The 21,073-nt window shown below is 32.7% G+C and overlaps 2 protein-coding genes across 3 annotated transcripts; one reads left to right on the top strand and one right to left on the bottom strand.

Annotated features, from left to right (window-relative positions):
• The first annotated feature begins 14,432 nt into the window (after positions 1-14,432).
• On the top strand, positions 14,433-15,956 carry LOC139892712 (PRA1 family protein F3-like). 2 transcript variants are annotated; one of them, XM_071875827.1, is made up of 2 exons: positions 14,433-15,085; positions 15,505-15,956. In XM_071875827.1, exon 1 carries the CDS (start codon positions 14,534-14,536, stop codon positions 15,080-15,082), a length of 549 nt encoding a protein of 182 aa, XP_071731928.1. In that variant the 5' UTR covers positions 14,433-14,533; the 3' UTR covers positions 15,083-15,085; positions 15,505-15,956. The 2 variants fall into 2 exon arrangements, with proteins under 2 accessions (XP_071731928.1, XP_071731929.1); XM_071875828.1 differs by lacking the exon at positions 15,505-15,956 and adding an exon at positions 15,489-15,504.
• A 166-nt stretch (positions 15,957-16,122) lies between these two features.
• On the bottom strand, positions 16,123-19,933 carry LOC139892711 (inactive protein kinase SELMODRAFT_444075-like). The gene is made up of 9 exons (XM_071875826.1): positions 19,624-19,933; positions 19,219-19,352; positions 19,022-19,116; positions 18,013-18,902; positions 17,490-17,650; positions 17,311-17,387; positions 17,079-17,226; positions 16,821-16,970; positions 16,123-16,482 (listed from the first exon to the last, which is right to left on the bottom strand). The coding sequence occupies exons 1-9, from the start codon at positions 19,802-19,804 to the stop codon at positions 16,249-16,251; spliced, it is 2,070 nt and encodes a 689-aa protein (XP_071731927.1). The 5' UTR covers positions 19,805-19,933; the 3' UTR covers positions 16,123-16,248.
• Positions 19,934-21,073: the final 1,140 nt, after the last annotated feature.

Below are 21,073 nucleotides of genomic sequence, written 5' to 3'. Positions count from 1 at the left end.
GGAAAGCGATGAACAAGAAACTGTTAAGGCAATGTCCCGTGACATGCAGATGATTATGGTCTTTTAACGTGTCGGATGCTAGAACTATCCTTGGTAGGAGCAATAGTAAAGATCATCCTATGATTTTTCGGTCTGGCACAAGGTCCTGTCTCCGACCATGCTATGCAACCACCGTTCTTACGGTTGACACCCGATTTGGTTCAGGTGACCTAATGAATTCCAGGTGAATTCCTAGGATTTTACGTTCAATGGTAATGGACGCATTGAAAATGGATTTTCAGAAAACAAATCGGTTTGCAATTTTGATCAAAATATTTTCTCGTTCAAGCTCGAGTTTAGATATCATTGAATTCCATGAGTTTGAATTCTCAATCTTTAAGGTCAATCTCTAGGATTGAGTAATATCAGTCTTAAAAGCTGATTTTTAATCTTTAAGGAGATTATCCTTTCTGGGGATCTGATTCATTAGTCTTATCAAGCTAATTTGCACGGTGCCCCCCATTGTACGAGATAAATCCTTCTCATGGTTAGGATAAATCTGACCACATGGCGACCCTGTTTGATGTTGAGGTTTGTGGATTTCCAGCCGATTTTAGTGATGACTTTTCAAGATTTTTCGTCAACCTACAGCTGGTCTGGACGACAACTTCTTGACTTAAATCAAGAAGCGTGTGTCTTTTTCGGAAGACTTTACTTCCTTCAAATGATGGAATTGATTCATCGTGTAGATCCATCTTTCTTTCAAAAGTATTATAGTAAATCGGGTAAAACTGATTAGTATCATCCAAAACAAAAGTACCTGCAATAATCTTGTACAAAAATATGTGTTAGATAGTTTTTAATTGAATAACTTGGTACATTCTTCCCACACTTAGTTTCTTTCTTTGCCTTTTTATTCTCCTTTATTCCATTTTAAATGAATTCAATCGTTTTAGGGTGTTTCTCAATTTATGTCCTTTCCGAGGTAACGATAATTTCGGCATTAACACCTAGTTTTATCGTTCATAAATATGTATAAACATGATTTTGAATTCATTTAATTGAAAATTTTTCAAATTTTCACAAAATTTGGCAAATAAACCAAGTGCAAACCCGAGAGAATTTATAACCCTTCCCCACACTTGAGATCATGCAATGCCCTCATTTGCATGAAATCAGACTATAATTATAAATTCATGAGGGTGATTAGTTTAGAAAAGTGATTAAAAATACCCAGTTTGTAATTACCAAGCTCGTCGAATGATTGATGGCGCCTCATCGTTCATTCCTTCATTTGTTATATCACATTTGTTGTTTTGCGTCTTGTCGTCAAAATTAGTACCTTTTGCTGAACTTAATGTTAGTCTTTGAAAGTGCGTTGTTCTACCCTGTTTTGTACATAATATAAAATACAAACATATATATACATATTTTTGAAGTTGGGTATATTACCCCACGTTCAAAAATTTATAAAGTCTAATATCTTTTGGCATACTTTAGATCAATAAAATTAAAAATAATGATAACAAAATTTGCCGTCCCACCCTCGGGTAAAGCAATTTCGGCTCAACGACCTAGTCTTTAACTCACGACAAAATTTAGAAAGCATTTTTTTTTCAACTTAATGAAATAAAGTAAATTTTTTTTTTTTAAAAAACACACAAAACTTAAATTTAAAAAGCATATTAATTTCATAAAAAAAAACTATAAAACAAAAAATTTAGAATGGGGGGAGAAAACTAGTTCTTTAGTGTCTGCTAGCGGAAAAGACCAATCAGATTCCATTCTCGGAACTACACGAGAACAGAACAACTATCTCTAGACAGCATTTTCTTAGAACACTTGAATCTCCCCACACTTAGATAGCTGTGGTGTCGAAATTGTGATTAGCTTTATCGTCAATTTCTCTTGGACCATAATCAACTTGCATATCTGTGACTTTTTCTTTAAGCCATTGGTCGGATTCCTGTGTAATATCCACAATTTCAACTAGCTTCGCCTTTTCTTTAGGCGATAAATTGGATACTAACCGGTTACATAACTTGAAGTTCCCCTTACTTCTAGCATCGTGAATCCGTTTAATAAGTTTCTTCATTGAACTATTAATAACGGGATCATTTAATTTCGTATCAACAACGGGGTTCTTTGTTATCAAGTCATCATTAGGCGTTACTTCATTTTCCCCACACTTACGCGTTTTATTATTGTTAAGCACTACCGTTGGAGTTGGTAAAACAACATGGTTCTTACCAATCGTTTTTGCTGATTCAACAGTTTTGGTTGGTGGAGATTTAGACTTTCAAATCATAAAGGTGATAGATTTGTCACCACTACTAAGTGTCATTCTACCGTTTCTTACATCAAATAACGCCCCGGTGGACGCTAAGAATGGTCGACCTAAAATTAGAGGAACGTTTGAGTCCTCTTCTATGTCAATGACAATGAATTCGACTAGAAAGGTTAAATTACCTACTTGAACGGGTAGGTTGTCAGTAATTCCAACTGGGTGCTTAATGGTTTGATCAAGGAGTCGAACACTCATATCCGTTGGAGTTAACTCACCTACACCTAATCTCTTATATAATGAAAGAGGCATAACACTTACACTCGAACCTAAATCTGCTAGTGCATCATACATGACACAGTCACTAAGTAGACAAGGAACAATAAATTCACCCGGATCACCTACCCTAGGTGGAGGATTTGGTGGAACTGTCTTCACCGGGTTTACTTCTACTGTTTTTGTTTCTTGCACTTTTTTATTCTTCTTCTTCTTCTTTCCAGAGGTATCACAATCTTTATTATCTATCACTTGCTCATACTCAACTCCTTTTCTTGGAAACGGGATGGGTGGTTTGTATGGTGCCACCACTGGCTTTACATACTCGGGTGGTGGTGGTGTAACTTCTTCATTGTTACTCTCATCTAAAACCTTCCCATCTTCTGGTGCTGGTTTTTCAGAATTCGTTGAAACCATATTAACATTCTCATTCCGAGGATTTGCTTCAGTATTACTCGGTAGCTTTCCTTGTTCCCTCTCACTCATCATGCTAGCAAGAGTACCTACGTGTTTTTCTAGATTCAAAATGGAAGCTTGTTGAGTTCTTAATGACTGATCAAACCTCTCATTCGTTTGGGTTTGAGATGTAATAAATTGTGTTTGAGATTCCATTAGCTTTGCTATCATTTCTTCTAGATTTGGCTTTTTCTCTTCGATTTGTTGTGGTGGTTCATACAAGCTAGGTCTTTGTTGATTGAAAGTGTTGTTTTGAGTTGGTTGGTTATTCGGACCTTGTTGGTTGTACGAGTTGTTGTTGGGTCCGTTTGGATTGTAAAGAATGTTTTGATTTCGATTGAAGTTTAACTTTGGCGGTTGATAATTATTTTGATAATTATTTCCAGGCCTTTGGTTCATATAGGAAACATTCTCTCGTTGTTCCAATGTTGGTTCAATGTGACAATCTTTCAATAAGTGTGGTCCACCGCATTGCTCACAACTGATTCGTATTGCGTGAATATCTTTATTCATCTTTTCCATTCGTCTTTCGAAAGCATCTATTTTTGCGGAAACGGAATCAAAGTTATGGCTAGAATCGGCTCTAGCCGCTTTAGATGAACGATATATATCTTTCTCTTGGTGCCACTCATGAGAGTGGGAGGCTGTGTTATCAATAATTTTGTAAGCTTCAGTTGCGGTTTTCTTCATAATGGAACCACCAGCTGTTATGTCGATGTCTTTTCGTGTGGCGATGTCTACGGCTTTATAGAAGATTTGCACTATTTGAAAAGTGTCTAAACCGTGTTGAGGACATCCTCTCAACATCCTTCCGAATCTTGTCCATGCCTCATATAATGTTTCATTTAGCTTTTGCGCGAACGTAACAATTTCTCCTTGAAGTCTCACGGCTTTGGATGCCGGAAAGAATTGTTTAAGAAATTTTTCAACTAAAACATCCCATGTGTCAATCGCCCCTTCAGGTAACGATTCTAACCAATCTTTGGCTTCTCCCTTTAAAGTCCAGGGAAACAACATGAGATAGATCTGTTCATCCTCAACTTCTCGGATTTTAAATAGTGTACAGATCCTATTAAACGTACGAAGATGTTCGTTTGGATCTTCCTTCGGCGCACCACTATATTGGCACTGATTAGTTACCATGTGTAGGATTTGTCCTTTGATTTCATAATCTGGCGCATTAACTTCTGGCTTAATAATGGCGTGACCTTAGCCCGTGCGTGTGGCTCTCATTCGATCTTCCATACTTAGAGGTTCCGTTACTTCCATAATTGAATTTGTTGAATACGAATCACTAGAAGATTCTGATTTAATGGTTTGTGGTTCAGGAGGAATGATTAGTGGTTCTGGATCTTGGAATTGTCCCTGAATATTCTCCGGATTCTCAATTGTGAGGTCGGGTTCAAAAGATGGATTATCGGAAATTTGAGTTGGAGTTCTTGGTCGACTAGATGATGATTCTAAAGAAAAATCAACGGCGACAATATTGGCTAGATGTCTTGATCGAGTTATAGGTGGTGAACGTATGAAAGGTGGTGAACGTTTTGCTCGGTGCATTCACAGAATATCCTATTAGTTATAAAAATAAGAAAAACTTATATAAGTTGTCCAATTAATAGACTTTTCTGATTTTGCCCACGTTTCGAATAGCCAAAAGATGCAGCAGAGGGGCAGGATTCGTTTGGTCTCAATATAATTGAGTACTGTTTGGCTCCAATAACCCGGTCCACGTACAAATCCAACTATTACTACGAACCAGAAAATTTTGATGTCTATCAATTTAACCACTTAAAATAAATTTTCGTAATTTTAAGAAATTTAGAGAAGAAGTAGAAAAAAATCTAAGTCCTAAAAACTAGAATGGCAAGAAATAAGAGAGAAAAAGAGTGCGCGTCGAAAAGTGTCGAAAAATGAAAAAGACGAAGAGTGGTTTGTAAACACGCGGTTAATCCAACCTTATAACGATCACTATCTTAAAATTAAAGCTACAAATGGAGATCACTAATTGGAATTGTAATTGATACATAGGTAAACGCGTCGAAAAATAAAAATAAGAAAATAGCGCGAAAAATGGCGTCGCAAAATTCTAAAGCACCTAAAACTTAGTCTAAGGAATAAGCACTTAAGGGATTTTACGGCAAAGCCTAAAAATCTAAAAATGAAAATAACTATGGCAAAACTAAACTTAATACTAAAAGTTGTGACTGAGTCTAAAAATCTAAAGGTAATAAAACTTAAAATAAATTTTTTTTTTTTACGTTTTTTTTTTTTTTTTTTTGCGTTTTTTTTTTTATATTTTTGCAAATATAAATTAAAAATATAGCGTTTTAGTGCTCCCCGGCAGCGGCGCCAAAAACTTGATGATGTAGCGTGAGGGTACGAAATAGTATTATTTTTAATACAAAATACTACAAAATATGACACAAGTTTTATTAATTTACGGATGGGATATACCTAAACCTTGCTACAACACTATAGGCAGTGTACCTAATCGTAGAGTAGTGTAGTTTTTAGTAAGTCCAGTTCGTTCCACAGGGAGCTGGTGATACTTACTATATTTTTAACAACTATATTTATACAAAATATATATAATTATATAAGTAGTAATATTATTATAAAAGGGGGGTTTTACCGTTTAATGACCGGTTTGTCGATTCTATATTTTAAGCGCAAAGATAAATGACGATAATTAAAGTGCGTAAAATAATGACAATAAATAACATGACAGTAAATAAAATTGCGAGTAATAAAATGACAGTAAATAAAGATATGATGAGAAATACAATAAAAGAATTATGCTTATTTAAACTTCCGTAATCATGATGTTTGACGTGTTGATTTTAATTTATTACCATGGGTTAATTGTCCTTTGTCCTGGTTTATTTGATACGTCTATCTGGTTTTTGTCCATAATAGTCCATCGGTCATAAATATAAAGTGCGAGTATCCTCGTCAAATTACCCTTATACCCGAAGTCAAATATTCCAACTGATTAAGGATTTAAACTGTGACGCAGCTATCACTTCTGTCAACAATTACACCAGTTATCACTGTATGTAATCCACCCCTGTTTTAATTAGTTTATGAATATTAATTCATCCACTTGATCAGAATGAATAATCAATTACCCAACCCAATTGATTAATTAAATGATTATAACAGATTCCATATGAACGTCACTAAATAGGACAACCATAATCATTATTAATTATTAGGTTAATTAATTTGAAGATAGGTTCGACAGACTCCAATGAGTTGTCACTCAATTAGACAATACCCCCCATCTATTAATAGTCAATAGTTCAATTTCCACAAGTGTCGGTCTTTTGCCCAAACCTTAATTATGGTCCAAAGTTCAATAACCCCTTCTTAATATTTTAGCCCAACATCACGATTACTTCGGCTCAAATAAGCATAATAATAACTTAGTTACGATACATTAATGTAAAAAGGTTGAACATAACTTACAATGATTAAAAATAGCGTAGCGTTACACGGACAGAATTTCGACTTACATACTCAAACGATCTCTATCATAAATCTTATTATTATCATAATTTAAACTTAAAATTAAGATTATTGTTATATCTTATTACATTAACATTATGATAGAGAATTATAGATATAGATATTGATATTTGATATTGGATCGGTAGAAAGAGGGATAAAAGGATATATAGATTTTTTGATCCCCGTAAGATGTATCGATTACATAGCCTTTTATAGGCAAAATATGAAATTGAATTTTCATTTACGACCCCTGAACTATGCTCAATTAACAACTTTTTATTATTTAATATTATTCTTATTATGAATTATTTAAATATTATATTTTATTCTTGTGCATAGTTGACTCATAATTTTTACACCGTTGCGTCGAGCTTTGAAAGTTGGTTCATGTCCCGGTTCCGGATTTTCGAACGTCCTTGCGTACTATTTTATATCGTGTACTTTGCGTTTTGTAACTTGTACTCTTGTCATTTTTAGACGTTCCTCATCAATAATTTGAACCTTTTTAATTGTATCTTGTACTTTTTAGCTTTTTGGACCTTTTTGTCTTTGAATCTTCGTTTTCGCCTTTTGTCTTCTCACTTATTTAATATAAACGAATATTACTTGAAAATGGAACAATTGCAACTAAAATCTTGTCTTTCTTGGGGGATAATGCTATGAAATATATGTTCCTTTTTAGCCTTATCAACATGGAATACCAATCTCTATTATCTCTGACAGGGATGGCAGATTTATTTCAAGATTCTGGCAGACATTACAGCAAGCATTAGGAACTCGTCTAGACATGAGTACTGCCTATCATCCACAAACTGATGGGCAGAGCCAAAGGACGATACAAACGCTTGAAGACATGCTACAAGCATGTGTTATTGATTTCGGAAACAGTTGGGATCGACATCTACCATTAGCAGAATTTTCCTACAACAACAGCTACCATTCAAGCATTGAGATGGAGCCGTTTGAAGCACTTTATGGTAGAAAGTGCAGGTCTCCGATTTGTTGGAGTGAAGTGGGGGATAGACAGATTACGGGTCCGGAGATTATACAAGAAACTACCGAGAAGATCATCCAAATTCAACAACGGTTGAAAACCGCCAAAAGTCGACAAAAGAGCTACGCTGACATTAAAAGAAAAGATATAGAATTTGAAATTGGAGATATGGTCATGCTTAGAGTTGCACCTTGGAAAGGCGTTGTTCGATTTGGTAAACGAGGGAAATTAAATCCAAGGTATATTGGACCATTCAAGATTATTGATCGTGTCGGACCAGTAGCTTACCGACTTGAGTTACCTCAACAACTCGCGGCTGTACATAACACTTTCCACGTCTCGAATTTGAAGAAATGTTTTGCTAAAGAAGATCTCACTATTCCGTTAGATGAAATCCAAATCAACGAAAAACTTCAATTCATCGAAGAACCCGTCGAAATAATGGATCGTGAGGTTAAAAGACTTAAGCAAAACAAGATACCAATTGTTAAGGTTCGATGGAATTCTCGTAGAGGACCTGAGTTCACCTGGGAGCGTGAAGATCAGATGAAGAAGAAATACCCGCATCTATTTCCAGAAGATTCGTCAACACCTTCAACAGCTTAAAATTTCGGGACGAAATTTATTTAACGGGTAGGTACTGTAGTGACCCGAACTTTTCCATGTTTATATATATTAATTGAGATTGATATTTACATGATTAAATGTTTCCAACATGTTAAGCAATCAAACTTGTTAAGACTTGGTTAATTGAAATATGTTTCATATAGACAATTGACCACCCAAGTTGACCGGTGATTCACGAACGTTAAAACTTGTAAAAACTATATGATGACATATATATGGATATATATATAGTTAACATGATACTATGATAAGTAAACATATCATTAAGTATATTAACAATGAACTACATATGTAAAAACAAGACTACTAACTTAATGATTTTTAAACGAGACATATATGTAACGATTATCGTTGTAAAGACATTTAATGTATATATATATATCATATTAAGAGATATTCATACATGATAATATCATGATAATATAATAATTTAAAATCTCATTTGATATTATAAACATTGGGTTAACAACATTTAACAAGATCGTTAACCTAAAGGTTTCAAAACAACACTTACATGTAACGACTAACGATGACTTAACGACTCAGTTAAAATGTATATACATGTAGTATTTTAATATGTATTTATACACTTTTGAAAGACTTCAATACACTTATCAAAATACTTCTACTTAACAAAAATGCTTACAATTACATCCTCGTTCAGTTTCATCAACAATTCTACTCGTATGCACCCGTATTCGTACTCGTACAATACACAGCTTTTAGATGTATGTACTATTGGTATATACACTCCAATGATAAGCTCTTAGCAGCCCATGTGAGTCACCTAACACATGTGGGAACCATCATTTGGCAACTAGCATGAAATATCTCATAAAATTACAAAAATATGAGTAATCATTCATGACTTATTTACATGAAAACAAAATAACATATCCTTTATATCTAATCCATACACCAACAACCAAAAACACCTACAAACACTTTCATTCTTCAATTTTCTTCATCTAATTGATCTCTCTCAAGTTCTATCTTCAAGTTCTAAGTGTTCTTCATAAATTCCAAAAGTTCTAGTTTCATAAAATCAAGAATGCTTTCAAGTTTGCTAGCTCACTTCCAATCTTGTAAGGTGATCATCCAACCTCAAGAAATCTTTGTTTCTTACAGTAGGTTATCATTCTAATACAAGGTAATAATCATATTCAAACTTTGGTTCAATTTCTATAACTATAACAATCTTATTTCAAGTGATGATCTTACTTGAACTTGTTTTCGTGTCATGATTCTGCTTCAAGAACTTCGAGCCATCCAAGGATCCATTGAAGCTAGATCCATTTTTCTCTTTTCCAGTAGGTTTATCCAAGGAACTTAAGGTAGTAATGATGTTCATAACATCATTCGATTCATACATATAAAGCTATCTTATTCGAAGGTTTAAACTTGTAATCACTAGAACATAGTTTAGTTAATTCTAAACTTGTTCGCAAACAAAAGTTAATCCTTCTAACTTGACTTTTAAAATCAACTAAACACATGTTCTATATCTATATGATATGCTAACTTAATGATTTAAAACCTGGAAACACGAAAAACATCGTAAAACCGGATTTACGCCGTCGTAGTAACACCGCAGGCTGTTTTGGGTTAGTTAATTAAAAACTATGATAAACTTTGATTTAAAAGTTGTTTTTCTGAGAAAATGATTTTTATTATGAACATGAAACTATATCCAAAAATTATGGTTAAACTCAAAGTGGAAGTATGTTTTCTAAAATGGTCATCTAGACGTCGTTCTTTCGACTGAAATGACTACCTTTACAAAAACGACTTGTAACTTATTTTTATGACTATAAACCTATACTTTTTCTGTTTAGATTCATAAAATAGAGTTCAATATGAAACCATAGCAATTTGATTCACTCAAAACGGATTTAAAATGAAGAAGTTATGGGTAAAACAAGATTGGATAATTTTTCTCATTTTAGCTACGTGAAAATTGGTAACAAATCTATTCCAACCATAAATTAATCAACTTGTATTGTATATTATGTAATCTTGAGATACCATAGACACGTATACAATGTTTCGACCTATCATGTCGACACATCTATATATATTTCGGAACAACCATAGACACTCTAAATGTGAATGTTGGAGTTAGCTATACAGGGTTGAGGTTGATTCCAAAATATATATAGTTTGAGTTGTGATCAATACTGAGATACGTATACACTGGGTCGTGGATTGATTCAAGATAATATTTATCGATTTATTTCTGTACATCTAACTGTGGACAACTAGTTGTAGGTTACTAACGAGGACAGCTGACTTAATAAACTTAAAACATCAAAATATATTAAAAGTGTTGTAAATATAATTTGAACATACTTTGATATATATGTATATATTGTTATAGGTTCGTGAATCAACCAGTGGCCAAGTCTTACTTCCCGACGAAGTAAAAATCTGTGAAAGTGAGTTATAGTCCCACTTTTAAAATCTAATATTTTTGGGATGAGAATACATGCAGGTTTTATAAATGATTTACAAAATAGACCCAAGTACGTGAAACTACATTCTATGGTTGAATTATCGAAATCGAATATGCCCCTTTTTATTAAGTCTGGTAATCTAAGAATTAGGGAACAGACACCCTAATTGACGCGAATCCTAAAGATAGATCTATCGGGCCCAACAAGCCCCATCCAAAGTACCGGATGCTTTAGTACTTCGAAATTTATATCATATCCGAAGGGTGTCCCGGAATGATGGGGATATTCTTATATATGCATCTTGTTAATGTCGGTTACCAGGTGTTCACCATATGAATGATTTTTATCTCTATGTATGGGATGTGTATTGAAATATGAAATCTTGTGGTCTATTATTATGATTTGATATATATAGGTTAAACCTATAACTCACCAACATTTTTGTTGACGTTTTAAGCATGTTTATTCTCAGGTGATTATTAAGAGCTTTCGCTGTCGCATACTTAAATAAGGACGAGATTTGGAGTCCATGCTTGTATGATATTGTGTAAAAACTGCATTCAAGAAACTTATTTTGTTGTAACATATTTGTATTGTAAACCATTATGTAATGGTCGTGTGTAAACATGATATTTTAGATTATCATTATTTGATAATCTACGTAAAGCTTTTTAAACCTTTGTTGATGAAATAAAGGTTATGGTTTGTTTTAAAATGAATGCAGTCTTTGAAAAACGTCTCATATAGAGGTCAAAACCTCGCAACGAAATCAATTAATATGGAACGTTTTTAATCAATAAGAACGGGACATTTTAGATAAAGGTAGAGGAAAACTTTAATATTTTCGTTAACAACAGAGCTGCTCGATTTATATAAGATGTTTTGATGTGTATGAGTTTCAATCACAGTTGCAGGGAAGAAAATATAACAGAAATATAATTAATTAAATAAAAGTTGATAATAACATCTAACAGATTCGTACCAATTTGTGGGTTAAGTTCAACAATTAGATTCCAAAAGTACCAGTCAAATACAGTGTAAAAAAAAATGTAAATCTGAATTTGATTCTTACTCATGTATCTGTATATATAATATGTATTCATATTTGTACATAAATATAAATATAAATATAAATATAATACTAATTACATAATACATATTTATATAATTATAACAGTATGTATGTATAGGTAAATCTATTTTTATACATCAGTAATTATATTATCTGTATTCTATATTTAATCCTATTAATTAGTAAATATATTTATAATAATATTCTTGATGTTATAAATAATAATAATAACACTTTATAATATATTTATTAATAATAATGATGTTATTGATAATACATCTACAATATTATTATTTATATTTATAATAATAATAATATTAATTTAAAATGTTACTAATATTATTAATAATAATAATGTTGATAATAATAATATTAATAATAATAGTTCTATAACAAATTATATTTATCACACTTCATATCTATATGTCAAAATAATAATACTCTTAATACTGATTTTAATATTAATAGTAATTTTTATTAATGATATTAATAAGGATAACAATAATGCTAGTAGTATTAATGATAACCATTTAAATATATCAAACTTTACATCTATTTATCATATTGGATTAATAATAATCATAATACATATGTTAATATTAATATTCATGAGAGTAATAATAATAATATTTATAATTATATTTAAACTTATATTTATATATATTATATTATCATTACCTATTATTAATTATATAATATGTAACATGTTCGAATATTTTAATTCAATATTCATATTTATTTACAATACAGTTGTTCGTGAATCGTCGGGCATATTCAAAGGGTAATTGACTACTTGAATATAGATTTCAAAACTTTCGAGACCCAACATTACATATTTTGCTTATCGTGTTGGAAACATATAAAGATTTAAGTTTAAATTTCATCGGAAATTTCCGGGTCATCACAAAAAAAGGGTATGAAATAGTCCCGAAAGTTGTGCTCCGCTCGGAACGAAACACGTTGTACTATAAGAATATATTTGACGACATTTTCTAACACCAGTGATAAGGGATGAATTTTAAGATTGTGAAAGTCAGCAAACACTTATGTGTTTTTGTGACGTTTAGTTTTTTTAAGTCATATGGTGACTAATAGTGATAATTATGTTCAACTGTGAAAATGATTGAACCTGATTGATTATCGTTTGAAAACCCATATAATATGTATCAGATGAAGTTTCAACTATTAACAGTGTCAAACCATAATTGATCATTATATTTGAAAGGCGTATGTTGATCAGAGAGAAATTCGGTCGATTTGCAGCATATCCGTGATGTTGACCGTATGTTATAAAGCAAGCATGGACGGTTAATCCTGCAGTATAACCGTGATGTTGACCTTATACATGCTCTTTGTTAAAACGACACGTTTAGATTTATTCATTGTATGTTTTAATCGTTTGCTTGAGAAAATGTAGGTTTATGAACTCGCGTTTTTACTTTAACAGAAATATCATTACTCAAGTTGAATGTCATCGACAAAACATAGATCAAGATTTGAATATTAACATTGGATCTTAAACGAACATGATTTTATACTTTAGAAGATAAAATATAACAACTCTCCAAATTATAGTTATTTATTACTTATTATTAAATTTAATTCTTGTAAATATTTGGAAAATGTAAAAAATATTACATCACCAAAATAATCATATCCAAACATATGTCATCCAAACATATGTCATCTACGTTATCTTAGAATATGACAACTCAGTACTAGTAATGTCAGTTTGATTGCCATTAAAAAAAATAGTATATATAGATGTTAACAAATATTTTATGATTTTATTAAGTGTTCTTAAAATTATTTGTTCTATAAATCATGGCTTGTATCGTTGTCGGACGACGGGTAAAACTTTTAAAGATTATTGATTAATAAGTTGTGATAAAAGTCACTTTAAAATAAATTAAACTTTTTTATAAGCTTCATCTACTAGCATTGTTTAATTGATAGATTTTTAAAAACTCATTAACAAATTAAGCTCTTAATAAAGAAGTTGAAGTAGATTTTAAAATAAAGTAGGAATATGTAAAATGAGAAATTATACAAGATCGCTTTATATATACTTATATACCACATATATTAAATTACAAGTTCAAATTATAATCTTGTGTAATTTCTCATTTTACAAGCTCAAATTACAAATTAATTTCACCAAACACACCACATATAAAAATATCTCAAATATGATATATATTTGAATTTATTTATTTTTTACCAAATAAAAACATATATTAAAATTAAAAAAATTCAACGTCGGCTAATATACGCCAAATATATATATATATATATATATATATATATATATATATATATATATATATATATATATATATATATATATATATATATATATATATATATATATATATATATACTCTGCAATGATCTGATATTAAATCTCTAGTTACAAGTTAATTTCACCAAACATACTACATATAAAAATATCCCAAATATGATATAGATTTAAGTATATTTAATTTTTAGCAAAAAACATAAATTCTAAATTGTAGATTTGATAAATAATTGGCTGCATAAATTTAGCTTCTTTAATTATATTAAGTAAAATGGTTGATTTTTGTTGTTGTTGCTAAGACAGAAATTACTTACATATGACATTGATTATTTGATTACAGTAGGATTTGTGACTTTGTGTATTATGAATGCAAAAGAAGTTTTTCGAGAGGCAATATTTGTTACATACAGACAAATTAAGGGACCATTTTGAAAATATAGTTTATTAAACTACCAGTCACAGACTAACAGTCGTCGCAATTATACAGCATACACGACAGATAAAACTCCCCAATTAAATAAAAAAAATCCCCAATTAAATAAAAATCCCCTATAATTTCCTCCGTCGCAAATCACCGTTCACCATGACGACGTACGGCACGATTCAGACGTCATCGACCGGAGTTACTAGCGTCGAATACTTATCGCGAGCAAAAGAACGCATAAAATCAGGTTTAGGCACACGTCGTCCATGGAAAGAAATGTTCAGATTCAGTTCAATTAGCGTCCCTCGCAGCTTTAAAGACGCGTTTTTAAGAATTAAAACGAACCTAGGTTACTTCCGTATGAACTACGCTATAATTATGCTTATTATTATATTACTAAGTCTGCTATGGCGTCCGATTTCGTTGATTGTATTTGTTGTTATGATGGCGGCCTGGTTGTTCCTTTACTTTCTACGTGATGAACCGTTAGTCATTTTTAACCGTACGATTGATGATCGTGTGGTTCTCGTTGTATTATCAATTATAACGATTGTTATGTTGTTGTTGACCGGTGCCACGTGGAATGTAATTTCGTCGGTTTTGATTGGACTTGCTGTTGTGGTTGTTCATGCTGCTATAAGGAGTACGGATGATTTGTCGTTAGACGATGACGGTGAAACAGGCGGTTATTTCCCGACTTCTTCTTAGAAGGTAGATTCGAATACAATTGCCGGTGTTTGTTTGTTAATTGTTTCAGTTTTAGTGAATAGTTGGTGTTTTTAATTTGTTAGTAATAGTATTGTCAATTTTTTAGCATGATTTATATGTAATTATTATGTGGCTACCTGTGTTTTGACTGCTTTGAGATTCAATTCGTGTGCAAATTTCATTTCGTTAAACTGAAATACTAGTGTTTTTTCTTTTTCTTTTTGTGCATAAAATTTGGATTAGAAATCATGATTTCTGTTTCTATCGGTTTAATAATTAGTGCAAGTTGTATTGATGCTTGGGAGTTTAATAAATTGAGTATGTGTTGCACTTTTTGGATACATTGGATGAATAGTTTAAATGTTGGTAAACTGACTTTAACTTTATAACTTTATGCTTAAGTTAGCATTTGAACATGGCAGTTTTTGGATAGTTTGATCTTTGTTAGTATGAACTATGAAGACTTTAGATCATATGATACTACTGTGGCCCTTGGACGGCTGGTATCAGTAGCTCCCCATAACCCTGTGGTGACGGTCACAAAATTAACCAAGGGAAGCTATAGCAATTAGTCAAATTATCAAAAGTTACAAGAAAAGAGGTCTGTATATGCCTATATCCACAACAATTGGTTTGATATCCTAGTTCCTCGTAGATTCCCAATCAATAAGGAACCCCTGAAAACCGTCTAGTCGTCTAGAGATAACATTAAACCTAAGTTGACCAATATTAATGGAAATGAGACTCTTTTACTTTAGTTTGTATACTCTTTTATTTGTATGTTTAAAAGTCATCCTTCCTAGGGATCTCATAAGTTTGATGTTTCTACTTTTGTTTGTTATGGGTGTATGCCTGTAAGATCCTTTTTAATCTTTGTGGATATGCTTGTTTAATGAATTGGATATTATTAGTATTTCGTGTACGTGTGTGGTGGTTTTTTGACACACATCAAGTTTCAATGCAGATTGTTACGTAGCTAGCAATCAAAATGAATTGACAAATAAAGATTGAAAACTATATTCTACAGATATCCAGCCTTAACTATAATAATAATATAACCATATGCTATGTTTTAACGTAACTATAAATAGATGAGTATGAAATGCTTAATTGATTACTACTTTACAGTAAGAAACTTCATAGATGATATACGTCATACCATGCATCTAGTATCGATATAGCTCGTTACTTCTTCTGGATCTATCACTTTCCAGGTAACGATCAATTGTCGAGCTAAGTGATAGCTTACCACTTAATCCTTTCAAAGTTTCATTCCTTTGACCAGCAATGTATCTCTGTTGATCAATCAGTAGCCTACCACTTTGGTTGCCCACATCATACCCTGGTGTCAACATATGTCTTGATTCTTTCATCATGTCACCCTCTAGCATCCGTAACACCTTCCACGTATATTTATAAATCATCAAAACATAAATAATTAGCAAAAGAAAGCTAGATAAAAAAATCTTGTGCATAGATCTAGGTGACTTATAGTCAATCTGTGAGAAAATTGCATAAAAATGTAACTAACATAGCAAGCAGTGTTTGGGATTGGGCGTTTTCATAATAGAATTTGCGTATAACAAACATTTTTCTGATTATCTACGGTTTGTTAACGTGATATTCAGATAACATACTCAAAACTTAATCTCAAACCCCTCTTTAACGCTTATGCAACCTGTTAATTGCATAACAATAAAGACATGATAAATATAAATGGTAACAAATAAAGAAATACCTGTGACATTCTAGGTCTTAAATGAGGATCCCTTTTTATGCATAGAGAAGCAGCTTGCATCATGCAATAAACCTCATGTGCTGAATAGTAGTTTCCTAGCCGAGGGTCGAGTAACTCGTTAATGGTACCGTGTTCCAACAACGGGCGTGCCTACCAAATATCAGTAAAAATAGACAATCAACATCAAGTTTCTTGATTCGATTTGCGATAAGGTGCTACTGATGGTATACATTTATGCATAGGTAATCAAGAACTAACCCATTCTGCGAGACATTGTTGTCCCTTAGGACGCTTCAAATCCACTGCTTTTCGTCCCGTAATAAGCTCCACTAACACGACCCCAAACGAATACACGTCAGCTTTCTCAGTGATCTGCCCACTCTGCGCGTACTCTGGAGCTAGATATCTAGATATAACAGAATGAACGTGTATAATCGACATTTAGGAGATGGTATAGAACAAAACTAAGCAAAATTCTATTGAAAGTTACCCAAATGTTCCGATAACTTTTGTTTCTTCTTCTGTATCTCCATCAGGCTGCCACCTTGCTAGGCCAAAGTCACCAACCTTATTTCAAATCGGTAAATTTAAAACATAAATATGTTGAAACGGGACGAAAAACAAGAAGGCGAGTGAGAGACAACAGGTTGAAATGGGTTATTTATATACCAGAGGTTGAAAATCATGTGTGATCAGGATGTTGTTTGGTCGCATGTCACGATGAACAATGCACCCTACCCTGCACTCTTCATGAAGATATCTTAATCCTCGAGCAGCTCCAAGAGCGATCTTTTGACGTGCTGACCACTGTAATGGATCTTGATCACGTCCTGCAAACATCACAAGTCCTTGTAAACAGGATCTTTAGGCGAAGTTTGACACTTTTCGTACAATTAGGTGACGTTTGTTTTTTAAAATGTTTTTGTTAGAACATGTGATGTGGGTTAAAGGTCTGCATGCTGAATAATGAAGACGGTTTGTTTTTATGTCTGCAAAATAACTTAATCCCGAGTGCAGCACTAAGAAGCATATTTCTAAGTCTGTGATTTTCCAGACAAAATAAGATATTATTTCATCTTATGTTTTTTGGAAAAACAAACAGGTAGTAAAAAGTCTGCGGGCACGCAGACATAAGATATAATAAGATTTGAAAACTGAAAAAACAAACACTGCCTTAAAGTTTAAGCATTACCATAAAGGTGAGAATCCAGTGAGCCATTGCATACGTATTCATAGACTAGCAGCCTCCTTCGGTCCTGCATACAGAATCCAATCAACATAACAACGTTTCGATGCTGAGCACAACTCAATACTTCAACTTCTGAGCAAAATTCTTGATCCCCTTGAGAACTTGCAAGCTTGTGTTGTTTAACCGCAACTGCTTGTCCATCTGGCAATACGCCTCTGTATACAGATCCGAACCCTCCTTCTGCCAAGAAATTATCTTGCGAAAATCCACTAGTTGCAACTTCAAGTTCCGCATACGTGAACCATCTTGGTGGCTTTCCAAATATCGGTGCCTTGTGTTGACATAATGAGCACAATGGTGGTGGGCCCGAAGGTGTGTTTCGTGATAAAGATATCGCGTCTCTAACATCACCTCTATATTCTTCACATTTGGGAGTCTGATTTTGTGAACTATATCCTTGAAAACTGTCCTCCCAATGGCGCGACGATTGAAACCTTAAGCTAGAAAAAGACGAAGAAAGATGCTCACTTTCCGAATCTGAATCCGACTCAATGAGATACCGATTCTCGTTTCGGGCTAAAGATTCTTGTTTCGTGGGCCCACTTGTTAAAGGAATGAAAAAAGGTGAAGTAGCTGGATCAGAACTTGAAACTGATGAAGTCCCGGGTTCAGTTGCAGTTAACGCCTCGGGACTACTAATTGGGCTTACTAGTCCTTTAGCTGAAAATACCGATAACTGATTTGGCTTCGGAGGCAACTGATGGTCCATTTCAGGTCCCTTTTTGGGCGATCCAATCAGATTCAAACGAATTATTTTTGGCCGTGACTTCTTCATTGTCACAATGTTGCATTGCAACTCTTCCATACATCTCTTCTGTTCATGTTTCAGTTTTCTACAAAAAAAAAAAAAAAAAGGACCATACAGTCAGCGTGATGCATTTCAAAAGTTTAAAAAATAAAAAATAAAACTTTTTTTTTTTTTTTTTTTGTGATTCAAAGACTGGAGAGTTACTTGTCTAATACAACCCAAGTGGCTTTTATTTGCTTGGCCTCTGCAGCTACTGCTCCTGATGGTGATCCAGATACAGTTTTAATCTTCACATTGATCTACATTAACACATTCATTCATTAAACTAACATTCAGTATTTTATGAATATGATGTAATGCCAAACAAAAATATAGAGACAGGATTGTATGTATGGACAGACCTTATTAGGATCATACATGTTATGCAACTGAAGAATCATCTGGGAACACAAATCTGTGACGTCATTCTTCCCTAAATAAGACCTCCAATAACGACTAGCGCAGTCTCCTGTAATTCGACCCAATAACTTTCTACCTACATTATACAATACAATCAAAATTAGTTGTAACTAACCTTATTCATCCATCATTTTCTACTCATCTAACAGAACAACTTTTTTGGGCAAATTACACCTAAATGTACCAAAGGGATCATTGCATATATGTAAAATTAACTAAGTTTTTTATTTGTAATAAACTTTTCAGAACATCTTATTGTGTGTACCAGCTTACCATATGGACTTGCATTTCTTGAAATTAAGATAACTACAAGACTTATCATAGTGACAATCAAGAAAGTGTATTACCAGAAATTAGCGAAGGGATAACAACGATCAACGTAATGCAGTGTCCCGGTTGTGCCACATGAGTCAAAGCCCACACCAACGCGGTTTTTGGTATTTCTCTAGACGCTTTAACCGCAACTACAACAGTCTCAACAACATCCGATTCGCTCACGTGCTTTACGATACTCCTTTCGTTACTCATTGACCCCACAAACACACACACAAACACACAACAAGTTTTTTGTAATGTTCTTTTTGCAATGGATAAAACCAAAACCGTACAAATTACACCAAATTCAATTTCTTCAACAAACAACTACAATAAGGAAGAAAAACCTTGAATGTTAGTAGTACAGTACTAGTTGCAAAACATTAACAGGAGATGAAACATTGATGCACATTACTGAGTTAGTGAGTTATAATAGTACTTTTACTCCGACCATATAATTTAAATTCTTTCATATTGTTTATTAGTAAAACAGAATATAGCTCAGCTTTATGTTGTAAGAGTACATAATTATTAGTATTTATTTAATTTAATAAATCACCTGTCCGAGTTGTATGATCTGCAGAAGCTGGAAAATTGCTGGGTAAGTGAGTAAAGTGGCTATGGAGTAGTTTTGGTTTATGAAAATGTGATTGGTTTTGTATAAATTCTCAAAACTGACATCTTTATTTATTTTTATTTTTTTTGGACAAAAATGGTGGTTTTCTTTCGAGGATGGTGGAATTTTGTTATTACTCCGTATATTAAAGCACCTCTCATTTACCAAAGTCGAAAGCGACAACTTATAGGGATTTAAGTCACGAAGTAATCTCTTTTTGATCCCTCTAGATTTCAAGATTTAACTAAAAGGTCCTTATTTAACTACACTAGTCACACTCTTAATGAATATTCGAAGAATTATGTTTAAGAACTTATATTGTTGTCACCCTTGTGTTTAGTTTCTTAAAGATTAATTTAATCCACGTATATGACTTTTAATTTGGTATTGTCATATTTCAAACCATATATGATGAAGTCATAAAATGTTTTTTATTATCTACAAAACCTAATTAGTGACATTGCATAGAATAGCGGTTAACTATTTAAAAATATACTAAGGGTATATTATTTGTAGAATTTCAAAGTGAAGGACTATATTATATACAATTTTGTGCATTTAATTGGTTACCAGTATAACAGTAATATGTTATCAGTAACATACAATATAGTTTCATATTGTTTTGCAAACTCAAATTAAAGGCCATTGTAACTTTTCGTTTGTTTCAAATTTAAATAACTTGAGTTAGTAGTAATAATTTAAACTTGTGTAAGGACTTTATATGACAAAAAGTAAAAGTGAAAGGAAGATATACTGTTCAAAATTTTAAATGATTACAGCGGGCACAACTGAAAGCCTTTTGTTGAGACATGGAATCTGCGGCGATCCTAAAATCACAAGTGAGATTTGGTGATGATTTACATATC

Source organism: Rutidosis leptorrhynchoides, chromosome 2, assembly GCF_046630445.1.
Source record: "Rutidosis leptorrhynchoides isolate AG116_Rl617_1_P2 chromosome 2, CSIRO_AGI_Rlap_v1, whole genome shotgun sequence".
Taxonomy (NCBI): Eukaryota; Viridiplantae; Streptophyta; class Magnoliopsida; order Asterales; family Asteraceae; genus Rutidosis; species Rutidosis leptorrhynchoides.
This window is presented reverse-complemented; position numbering and strand designations above follow the sequence as displayed.